The sequence below is a fragment of the Tupaia chinensis genome, unplaced genomic scaffold (assembly GCF_000334495.1).
Source record: "Tupaia chinensis unplaced genomic scaffold, TupChi_1.0 Scaffold000113_1, whole genome shotgun sequence".
In the NCBI taxonomy this organism is placed as follows: Eukaryota; Metazoa; Chordata; class Mammalia; order Scandentia; family Tupaiidae; genus Tupaia; species Tupaia belangeri.
Window position 1 is genome coordinate 1,118,285 of NW_006159577.1, and position 12,433 is coordinate 1,130,717.

A 12,433-nucleotide genomic window follows, 5' to 3' on the forward strand; every position below is an offset into this window, starting at 1 on the left:
ACAGATTATTTGCCATTTTTATGTCCCTTAAATATTTTGCTTCTTTCTTTTTCCCCTTGATTCCCTCCCTGTCACTCTTCCCCATTTCCCACCCTCCTCCCACACTGTTTCTAGTATCCACAGTTGCTCTCCATGCTTTTATACCTTCCAATCTTTCACCTTCTGCCATAGAGTACAGACATTTGGCATATATTGAGTGGGGACATACAATGCCTCTTTTTCATAGTCTGGCTTGTTTCACTTAGCAGTAAATCTTCCATATTTGTGCACTTTCTATCAAATGCTAGGTTCTGATTATTTTTTATGGCTGAGTAGTATTCTGTTGTGTATATGTGCCACACTTTTTCAATCCACTCCTCTGTTTGTGGATATTTGGATTAGTCCTATGTCTTAGCAATCATGAATAATGCTGCAATAAACATAGATGTACAAGTATTCATCCAACTGAGTGTATTCCTGTCCTTTGGGTAGATACCCAGAAGTGGAATTGCTGAATCTGAACTTTATTTCTAGATATATTGGATCAGTGCCAAATACATATAAATGTCTAAGACATATCTTCATTTTACATCAACTTCTAAGTATATTAATATCTTGTTGAGGTTATCTGTTAACTAAATATGACTATTTTCATGGATGGCTATTTCAGAATTGTAATAACTCTGTACTTCAAAGGGTAGTCCTTGACAAATTAAGGTCTCCAAAATATATAGAGCAGATAGCTTTGAAAAGAAGCAAATGCCCATCTTTGAGATTTAGAATTCTTAACTATAATGTGGTTTGTACTGATAGCAGACAGTTTTTATTAAACTTTATTTGGGTGACACATAACCTACCATATTTGTTTTACCTTCTTTAGACTGGTGCTGTTAAATTTGTGAAAGGCCCCAAACATGAATCTCTTCTATATAATTAATTACCTTTAGGAAATAAAATATTAACTGGCTTACCACTCAGTGGCAGGATGAAGAAGGAAGTGTGTGAATATTGCTGGAGTCAGTGGGTTCAAAACTCAGCCTCTAGTTGGAGAGCAACCACTAGCCCCTCCAGATCTGGAAACCAAACCACATAGCAACAAAAAAGTCTCTCTGAGTCATCAAATAGGTGTCCCAAAGTCCATGAACTTTATACCTTTACTCTCAGATTCATAGAATGCAATGTAGAGATCAACTTCAAAAAAATAAAATTAAAGTAATGACAACTAATAAAATTAAATAAAATAATTCTTTAAAAAAAGAAGACTATTACACTCTTAAGGACTATTATAAATTTAGAGAAACATTTATATTAAAATAATAGCAGTGCTTTTTAAAAAAGTTATAACAGTTAAGTGAGTGGTTAAGGCAATCTTTGGTTGTACTAGCAATTTATATATAGAACCTTTGGAAGGGGTTATAATCAGAAAAAAACAAAGACTAATATAAAATTAACCTTTAAATTCTCCTAAGCATTAGAGTTTTTCGATTCTTGGTTACCTTCTCAGAGTCGATTTGTCATATGATCTCAAGCTACCATTTCCTGGAGCTATTCTGGGACTCTTCTTACCATGCAGTGAAGAGTTCTGAAACTGATTTAGATTACAACATGTGTGTTATCATGCCATTATAATTCCATTTTGATTTTGAAACAATAGCTTTTAGAATGAATTTTTTTTTAAGAGAGATTTTTGCTATTGGGTACATGTACTCACCAGAGAGACAGACAGAAGCAGGAACCCAGGGGTGATGGCCTTTCCACAGCCCCTTCTCCTCCGTTTTCCTCTCAGGATCTTGGGCATGCACGCACATGTACCTGACATGAGTTTTAAGACACCAGGTCCGAGACTTAAACTGCGGTCAACTATGTGGGAGTGCAGCAATGTAACCGTTATGCCATCTACTGGTCCCTAGGATTAATTTTTAAAAACTCTGCCTGCATAGAACTAAGAAGTTTTATTCCCATCTTGTTTTTCATTTCCTCTTTTAGCTGATTTGTGAGTGGTTTTTTTTTTTTTTAAGATCTGTTCTGCTCTTATTTCCAACTGCAAAATGTCCTTTGTATGTATGTGTAGTGCCTAGTTTATTAATCTAGGCCCTGAGAAGGCATCCAACAAGTTTCTTGAGTTATTATTTCCCTAGAGTGTAGTTTGACCAATGGAGGGAGAGCTTTTCTTATTTTCTGCTTAGAAACTAGACATTTGAGCCCAATAACTCTTAAGCACTAGTCAAGGTAAACCAGGTGTGAAAAAAAAAAAGAGAAAATGACAAAATACCATGAATTGGGCCAGCCCCATAGCACAAAAGTTAAGCACTGTGCAATGAAAGCTGGATCCCACATGGTTGGCTAGGGTCAAATCCCAGTGGCAGCATTCCAGCACACATCCAGGATCCTGATGGGATGGAGAATTTAAGGAAGTGGAATTAGGGTGCTTCTAGACCCTGCTGGAGGTGCTTGCGGTCTCTTACGTGCATATACAAGCACTCTATCATGAATGTAGGGGAAAGTATTGTTAACTGTATTTTATGGTTTATTCTTTTTCACTTGAATTTTCTATTGTTTTAATTTTCACTTGGTAATGTTAAAAGGGGCTTATTTATGGCACTACCGAATGGATTATTTTGTCTTTTCTAATTACCAGTGATTGAAACAAGGATTCCCTTACCTGAAATGTAGAGAATAATTTACTGATGTAAATCTTGACCTTTTGTGGATAATTTCATTCTTCATTTGAATTAAAAGCTGTCTTTTATTAGCTCTGGATCTGACATGTTAGGCTAAAGACCCAGGAATCTCAAGAAATTTGCTGCAGATTTCTGATTTAATTAAGCAAAAAACTTTATTAATAAAAGCTAGCCTTGGGGTCAGCAGATGGCATAATAGTTGTGTCATTGCACTCCCATGTAGTAGACTGTGGTTCAAGTCCTAGATGTGGTGGTTTAAAACTCATGCCGGGTGTGTGTGCATATCTGCCCAAAATCCTGAGGGGAGAATGGATTGCAATGTGGCCATCCCCCACCCCACCCGGGGTGTGTGTGATTTCTCCCTTTCTGTCTCTCTGACTCTCTCTCTTTCCAGTGACCACACATGCCCTATAGCAAAAATCTAAGAAAACATACATACATAAATAAATAAATAAAATAAAGGCTAGCCTAACCTCCGATGTAAAATGTAGTTTATTCCCCTCATTTGGCTTTCTAAACTAGCACAAGCAAAAGTTAAAAAAAAAAAAAGTTTTCCTTTAAACTAGAGGATTTCTTAATAATAATAGACTTTATTCTAGCCAAAGTTAGGAGAGGAGTCACCAGGCTTTCACAGTTTTTCCCTTTTATAGAGCCCAGTATTGCTTTTGTCATGGGATTAGATGAACACGTGGTTGAGTAGCCTCACAATCACAATCATGCCTCCCTGTTGTTTTCTATTCATAGGCAAGCAAGATGCTGAGGCCTGTGATCAAGGTCAGACAGAGAGCACCAAGCCTAATGTGGAATCATTTTCTGAACCAGTCTGGAAAAAATTGTAGCCCACTACACTTTAAGAGCCACTTTAATTATTCCTGGTCTTTTAAATAGGCAGCAGAAACTAGTCAGTTACCAGTGAACAGAAAAAAAAAAAAATGCTTTTGAATGCCTATGCTTTTTCAATTTAACTTCCTGTATGTACTCCTGATTTTTATATTATTATTTGTTTTTTTCTAGTGTTGTTTATTGACATTCAGTTAACATGCTGAAGAGTGCTGAAGTAAGTCAGTTCAGTGGATAGCATAGCAACGAAGAAACCAGACTCAGGCTTGAGAAACTTAATTTGCTAAAACATTGACCTAGAGTCTTCGAGATTGAAACATCTGCGTTTGTATAAGAAGGCCTTTAAGTTCTGTTTGCAATGGGTTATTGATAGCTTTCTCACTGTGGAATGTCAGTTGTTTAAGCTCACCACTGGACAAGATGGAAGAAGAAGAACTGGAATGTCCTAACTCTTCCTCTGAAAAACGCTATTTTCCTGAATCCCTTGATTCCAGTGATGGGGATGAGGAAGGAGTTTTGGCCTGTGAGGATTTGGAACTTAACCCATTTGATGGACTGCCATATTCATCACGTTATTACAAACTACTAAAAGAAAGAGAAGATCTTCCAATATGGAAAGAAAAATACTCCTTCATGGAGAATCTACTTCAAAATCAAATTGTGATCATTTCAGGAGATGCTAAATGTGGCAAGAGCTCTCAGGTAAGTAACCACTACAAAAAAAATTTGTTTTATTCCTTGTATTTTTTTCTACTGTTACTTAAAATAATTATACGTTACAGCATGGTGTTCTGTTTTAATAACAATATATAAAGCAAGAAAGAGCAATAGCAATTCAGGAATAAATAGTAACTTGTCTGACTGATCTTATTAATTTTGCAGACACCAGCTGAAGAACAATAATTCTTAGGTAAAAATGGTATTTAGTACAGTATTGAATCATCCCTTGAAGAGTAGGGAAAAAAATCTATTAGATTATCTCATTGTGCATATTCTATTTTAAAAGATGTGATGTTACTTTCCCACCACAAATTTGGAGATTGACTGCTATGTTTACCTGCCCCATGGTCTGATCAAGATGCATGGATGTGCTTGTTGGCAAAGGTAGCTAAGCTGTCAGAATTCAAAAATAATAATTTTTATTATTTTTTTACTATAAGAAATAACTGAGAGACCAAATGTTGTCTTGGGACCTCAGGCCATGCACTTTGAGGTCTAACACAGAGGAAAGAACTAGGGTTGTTAAGAGATTGGGCCAGAAGGTGGTGTGATGGTTAAGGCACTGGATCCTACATGGCTGACTACACAATTTGAGTCCCTGACCTTGCAGCCTGAAAAACACGCTGAGCACGTGCTTCTGTGTCTAAAATCCCAATAGGAGAATGGAGGAACACATACACCCTAGAGCAAAAAAAAAAAAAAAAAAAAAAAGAAAAGAAAGAAAGAAAAGAAAAAAAAAAGAAAAAGAAAGAAAAGAAAAGAAAGAAATGAAAGAAAGAGGAGAGATAAATTTAGGTATACTAAAATTTCAAATAGTTTGAGCACTCATGAATTGGGCAACACTAAGAAGCCAAAGAGGTTTAATGAGCTATTGGAACTAATGGGCAGCAAGTTTTAATAGGCTGCATGTGGAGGAAAGACAAAGAAAAGATAGTTCATTGGTTAGAGTGAAAACTGTCTACTTAAAGAATATTTGATGGTTTCTGATTGGTAAAGTCTAGTTTTGAAATTAAGCAGGGACCCCCACAAGAGGGATGGGTCTTCAATTTCCCCTTCTGTTAGAGGAAAAGTGAGAATTTCCCAAACTGAGAATTAATAAGGGTTGAACTAAAAGTAAAGTATATTTTCTAAGGTTCTTGTAATGCAAGGTCCATTTACATTGTAATGGCCCAGAGTAAAGAGTAAGTCTTCAGACTTTAGTTATGATCCGGAAACAACATTGACCACGAATAAGGGCCATTTGACCTCCAAAACTCTCACTTATTAGAAAAATAAGGTTTTTATTTCAATATGTAAGATGTTTTGTAGGATGGAAAGTGCTGGCTGTGAGCCCAAAAGACCCCAGGCTGAATTACTCCAGAAACATGAACAGACATTTGATTAATAAAGGCCTCACCAATCAAGAGTAGCTCCACAAGATGATCATGCCCTTTTGAACCAATCACTGAACTGATGATGCGCCCGCGATCTCTGTCCCTAATTTTGCCCTTAAAAACGCATGTGGGGAACATCTCGGGGAGACCGGGTCTTTTCAGTTTGAGCTGCCTGCTCTCCTTGCTTTGTGCTTTGTAATAAAGCTGTACTTTGCTTCATCACACCATGTGCCTGTGGTTTGGTTTTATAGCGCTTGAGTGAGCAAACCTGATTTGAGTTCAGTAACGTTATTTTTTTATTTTTTATTTTTGAGAGGTTTTTGTTATAGAGTGCTTGCATTCGCCAGAAAGAGAGAGAGAAACAGAAAGCAAGAAATCACCCCCAGGGATGATGGCCACGCCTCAATCCCTTCTCCTCCATTCTCCTCTTGGGATCTTGGGCACGCACGCACATGTGCCAGGCATGAGTTTAAGTCACTGGGTCCGGGGCTCGGACCACAGTTGACTACATGGGAATCCAGCGACATAGCCATTACGCTAATTGCTGGTCCTGAGTTTGGTAACAGTTTTACTGTTCATATTGGGCTTTGGTTTGCTTACACTGGAATTTAAAGTGCTGGAGCTGCCCTAGCCTATTGATATCTCAGTTAAAAACAAAGAAAGAAAGAAACAAACAAAAAACAATAATTTACAGGGTAGTGTAGGAGAGAATAAATAATTTTCTCTATCCTTCACAATTCTTAACTGGGGCTAACTGTAACAAAAGACAGATTAACAGAAGAAAAACAAACAGAAGTTTATTAACATTATACCTCATGTAAACATGGATGCTACCTAGGGAAATGAATAGTCTCTAGGATAGATCCCAAAGAAGATATTTAAATTTCAGGCATAAGTACTATTATTGTCTGAAATAAAGTAAAAATGCTGTGGGGAAAAGCCTAGTTAAAAATGAGATGGCCAGGAAAAATCATCGTGAGCAAAGTTAAGATTTGTTATGCAGATTGAAGTGGTATCTTCTCCATTTAGTTAGTTATCCCTTTCTTGGGCGGGGGTGGGGGGGTGGTGGGAACCTTTACAAATGGAAATTTCCTACATAAATGTGGATTTTCTTAAACAGGGCAACATTTCAGAGCTAATCCTGTGTCTGCAGTTTCTCAAAATAGTCAATATAACAAAAGGCATATTTTGCAGTGGCATATTCTGGTCTGTAGTCATATGTTGGGGTGGTCTGTCCTGAACCCCAACACTGCATAGTTAGGGACGGTAAGACTGTATAGAGTATGTTTTACATCATACATTCACCCACTAATGTTAGCATCCTTTGGTGATTCTTCTGAATTAGTGCATTGTTGGTAACCAAATGGTGATTTTTCTTTTTTTTCAGAGATTTTTTTTCCCATAGGGCACATTTTCTCACTGGAGAAACAGAGAGACAGAAAGAGAAATCACACCCCAGGGGGATGGCCATGCTGCAGTTTCTTTTCCTCCATTCTCTTAATGGGATTTTGGGCACACATGTGCACACACGCATTTGGCCTAAGTTTCAAACCATCAGATCTGGGATTCAAACTGTAGTCGAGGGAACCAGCAGTTAGCATAATGGCTATGTCGCTGGACTCCCATGTAGTCGACTGCGGTTCGCGTCCCGGACTCGGTGGCTTAAAACTCATGCCGGGTGCGTGTGCGTGTGTGTGTTCCCAAGATCCCGAGAGGAGAATGGAGGAAAAGGGATTGCAGCGTGACCATCCCCCCTGGGTGGTGATTTCTTGCTTTCTGTCTTTATATCTCTCTCTGTCTGTCTGGCGAGCGCATGCGCCCTATAGCGAAAAACCTCTCAAAAAAAAAAAAAAAAAAAAAACTGTAGTCAACCAGTGGTATAACCATTATGCCATCTGCTGCTCTCAAAATGGTGATGTTTCTAATCTGACATGCCTTCTACATTCATTATTTGGAATTCTATAAGACTGAACTTTCTTTTCTTCATTCTTGTTCATTTATTTCTGTCAATATTGATTCATAAATTCTTATTCTATGGCTTATTATTTATTACTCAGCCCAGTAATGTTATTACTCTGATATAGTCAGTGGGAACACCCTCATGATGATTTCTGTGTCCTTTTGATATGTCCTCATCATTTTTGAGCACTTTTTTGCTTACTGATACAGTAAGACATTCCAGGATTCATCAACTGGGACACTGGAAAAGTCATGGTGTATTTTTCTATGCAAAAATGCATCATGACTTTTCCAGCAACCCAATAGTATGTTCCCTATGCCAGTCTACAAAATTGCTTCTTTTCTTACTCTGTCCCTCTGCAGTCAAATTAAAATAAATATATAAATAAAGTTCAATAAAATAATTCTTAAAAAGAGAGAGAGCAAAAGAAAGTGCCCTATAATGAGGCCTGGTCATGTGGCAATCCTGTTTCCTTCATTCCTTTCACTAGTCAGAATCCTGTCTACAGGTGCACATGCACCCAGCTTGTTTTTCAAGCCACCGTAGGCATGATTTGAACTGCAGTCAGCCATATGGGATTCAGATTTCTCCACACAGTGCTTAACTGCTGCAGTATTGGGTCAGTCTCATGATATCCTTTCTAACTTGTTCAGTCTTAAAATACTCATAAGTTAGTTTTACAGTTGCTAGCCTACACACACTCACACACACACACACACACACACACACACACACACACACACACATGCATATAGGTTGAATATTCCTTCTCCAAAATGCTTGAGTCCAGAAATGTTTTGAATTTTTATTTATTTGTTTAATCTCATTTGTTTGTTTTCAGATTTTGGAATATTTGCATGTATATAACGATATCTTGGGGACAGGACCCAAGTCTAAACACAGAATTTGTTATGTCTTGGGGCCAGCAGGTGACGTGGTAGTTAAGGTGCTGGACACTCTCACATGGCTGATCATGGTTCAAGTCTCAGACCTGGCAGCTTGCTTTCTTACTTTTCCTCTCTTTCTGTGTCTCCCTCTTGTCAAATTAAAATAAATGAATGACTAGATAAAATTAAGTAAATAATTCTTTAAAAAAACAGAATTTGTTATGTTTTGTATGTATCTTATACATATAGCCTGAGGTAATTTTATATAATGTTTTATATTGGAGTATTTGACTGACCTGTCACATGGGGTGAAGTGTGGCATCATGGCAGCACTCAAAACATTTCAGATTTTGGGATATTTTATTTTTTGGATTTTTGAATTAGGAGTGCTCAATTTTCATTGAGCTTTCTTTTAGAGTTTATAATCTTTAAGGGCAAGAATTGGTATCATATATAATGTGTTATATTAATACCTAGCAATGTGTTCTCTTATTTTTAACATCTTAGTAATTTTTATAGATTATTCTTGTTTTCTCTTACGTGAGAAGGCAGTATGTATTTCCAAAGTAAGTGAAGTTAAAACAGTTCTCAAATGAAGAGAACATGGTCTTTTCTTACTCCTCAGAGTTTTGAATCTTTCAAAGAAAAGCCTGCCTTCAGAGCCAAGCCTTCCAAAGATTCTAGAATCTCCGTTTCTGTGGTGTAGATATTGTAAAGGTGATTTTGTGATAGCTTTAGGGGAAAAAAAGACCATTTCTCATACGTTTCTAGAGCCTTTTCCTAGTAAGGTTTTTCAGACAAGTTTATGAAAGATCCTGAAAGAGTGAAACATTGGGAACTATGTTTTGTTTACTGTTCTTTCTCTAACTTTTGTTTTGAAATTTCCCATGGATGAGTAGATCAGCAAGGTGAGTAATCATGAAATAACTGAGATTTAACTTAAATGAAGAAGCTATATGGGATAGAAAATTTCCCTGTTTGCTGAATAAACTTGTCCACCATTTTCTGCTGGTAGATTCTACTCAAAGCTAAGATATATGTGAATTGTGATATCTGGAAATGTGCAACATTTGATTCAAAAGGGACTCCACACCTCAGTGACTCGGTGTTGTGACTTACTTACACATCGAGTAGCATGAGCTGCCTGAGGAGCTAGCTCAGCCATCGGCACTTTGCAGGAATGTCATTGAAGCAATTTATACTTTTGGATGAACTGATGGTCTTTATTCCTTTCAACTTATGGATTCTGTGATGCTCCTACCGAAATACAAGTCAATGATTGGGATCTTGGTACTAGCTGCAGGATTGGTGGGCTTAAGAGAAGAAAGTCAAAGAGGAATAAGACCCTTATAGATGGGGGCCAGCAGGTGGAGTTAAGGCTCTGGACTCCCACATGGGGGACTGCAGTTTGAGACCTGGGCCCAGTGAATTGAAAATCACACCAGACACATGTGTGTGCATACCCCAAATCCCGAGAGGAGAATGCGGCATGGCCATCTTCCCAAGGGGTGATTTTTCACTTCCCCTCTCTCTGTCTCTGTTTCTCTCTTCCTCTGGCGAGCCCCTCTGGGACTACTCTGTATCTAACTGTGACCTCTCCTTTGGGCTTCTGGCCTGTTTTTCTGTTGATCTTTAAAAAATAAAAGAAACAGAAAGAAAAGAGAAGAAAAGAAAAGAAAAAAGATCTTTGTGGTTGGATCAGTGATACAATGAGGGCGTTGGAGTCTTCAGGACTGTGTCATGTTTAGCAGAAAAGTAGTAGCATTGTGTTTCATAGAGTTCTTTTGTTCTGTCTTCATTTATTCATATTTAACCATATATCTGGCAGACAAAATGAAACAATCTCTAGCAGTGGATGAAAACAACACAAAGTTCCACACTAATATAGCTCACATGGCTGTCCTCTTGCCATAGTGGGAGTTTTAAGACCATGCACAGGTGCTTGATGCTGCTGCTGCTGCTTCTGTGGTTCTAACCTGAATCTGGCTGCAGTTCTTTTGGGAGCTCTCTCTGAAGCCCCCTAACCCCATGAAGACCCCAGAATCTAGCAGCTCTGCTTCTGTGCATGCTTCCCAGAGTCGAGATTGAAGCATCTTTGCTTCACTTTTGAATTTGTACAACTTGAACCCCACTTGATAACTTAAGTTGATAAGGCCTGATATAGGTCAGATTTTGGTTACCTAGAAGACTCCTCTTACCTACTCTCATAGCAGCAGATTGGCCATAGTCCTAGTGGTTTTCTTTCAGGCAGGAGATAAGAGGCCAGGGATGCACATTCTTGTCATCCTCCCTAGCACTGATTTCCTACCTTGTGGGCATCAGAGTCTGATTGAGGTAGACTTGGAGACAGTCTCACTGCTCAGGTTTTAACATATTTGGCATATCATACAGTACAGAACAATGGTGACCCAGCCACAGTGGTCCAGATGGTGGCATACCAAACTGTAGAGGTGGGAGCCACATGACAAATGTGGTTCAAATCCCCAGTCTGGGTAGCCTAAAACATGCTCAGTACACAAAAGAGTGCCTAAGATTTGACAAGCTAAAGGACTGGAGGAAGGAGATTGTGGTGTGAACAGAATCTATGGAGGGTAGAGGGTGGAGGGTGCCTGCTTCCTCCCCTTTTCCTCAAGTGCATGTGCTCTGTCATGAATTTAATGGGAAAAAAAATTGAGAGATTGGGTTGAGAGAATATGAAACAATTATTAGATGAGCTCAGATGAAAATATTTCAAGTACTGATTTCAAGTCAGGGAGAATTTCTAAACCAAGCATATAAATTTAGGTGTTGTCTATTGCCAAATCTCTCAGGTAAATTGCTTTGTAAATAGAGTTTTTTTCTTCCATGTGTTGAAGGAGTAATTTCCTTTTTTTTTTTTTTTCAATTGCACAACTTTTGCTAAATACTCAGGCTACTTAAATCACAAAGTAGCTCCAAATTTATTATTTCTCTGGAAGAAGCTAAAGCCAAATGATTCATAGGAAGGTACAACTATTTAAGCTTTCCTAGTTTTCATAGTGCCAATGTGGCAATATGAGTATCCTTTTCTTTCCTTTTTAAAAATTGTTATTAATTTTTTATTAACTATGAGAGGGCACATGTGCTTGTCAGAGAGAGCCAGAGAGAAAAATGGAGATAGCACCCCAGTTGGGTATAGTCACCTTACAATCATTTCTCCATTCTGATGGGATTTTGGACATGCACATGCATGTGCCTGATGTGTTTTTGAAGCTGCTAGTCATAAGATTCAAACCACTTGGTCAGCTATGTGGGATCTGGCTCCCTTAGGCTGTGGGACTGGTCCCAGAGTAATATTTTCTAAATACTAGGGGCAAATATCTTCCAAAGAGCTCTCTAAATTAGTTGTGACTTCAGCTCAACTGTTAATTTGGCCATGTAAGCAAATGTCCCTACAGGAAATACAATATATACACGTTCAGTCTTCCACTGGTTATTTTAATTGATATTTAGAATGACTGTTCCCATTTCTAAATTGATTTCTTTGCCTCACAGGCTAAATAATCCATCCTATTGTGGAGAAGGGGAAAAAAAGAGAAAAATGAAGACTGTTAGATTGGTATATTTATGTACTTTCAGGATTTTCTGATATTTATACCATTTAAATATATTATAATAAACTTATCCTATAGTTTCTTTATATGAATAGGCAAAAACAAATGAAATACAGTAAAAAAAATCATAAGCTTGGGAACATGACCCATAATCATAGGAATCATGTATAATTCTAGAGTTTGAAAATAGATATTCTAGACCTTAGAATAATAGCCAAACTGAGTATATCTAAATGTTCTTGAAGGCTGGATAGTGTAATTTTAGCAATAGTTCTAGCTGTGTAAATCAGTGCTCACTGTCATCAGAGTACTGTCCGTGAAACTGTCTTTAAGCTCAAAAGAGTAAAAACGCTGATTACTCGAGAGTTCCATGTTTTGAATTATTACCTTTTTATAAAAGTGCTTAGAAGCAAGTGTAGAT

General features: G+C 37.8%; 1 protein-coding gene across 1 annotated transcript in view; it reads left to right on the forward strand.

Moving 5' to 3' along the window:
- Nucleotides 1–3,642: 3,642 nt before the first annotated feature.
- DHX32 (DEAH-box helicase 32 (putative)) overlaps nucleotides 3,643–12,433 on the forward strand; it is a 47,895-nt gene continuing 39,104 nt past the window's right edge. Inside the window, exon 1 of the mRNA XM_006143896.3 lies at nucleotides 3,643–4,202. Coding sequence (XP_006143958.1) covers nucleotides 3,921–4,202 — 282 coding nt within the window. The 5' untranslated portion in view covers nucleotides 3,643–3,920. The remainder of the gene's footprint in view (nucleotides 4,203–12,433) is intronic.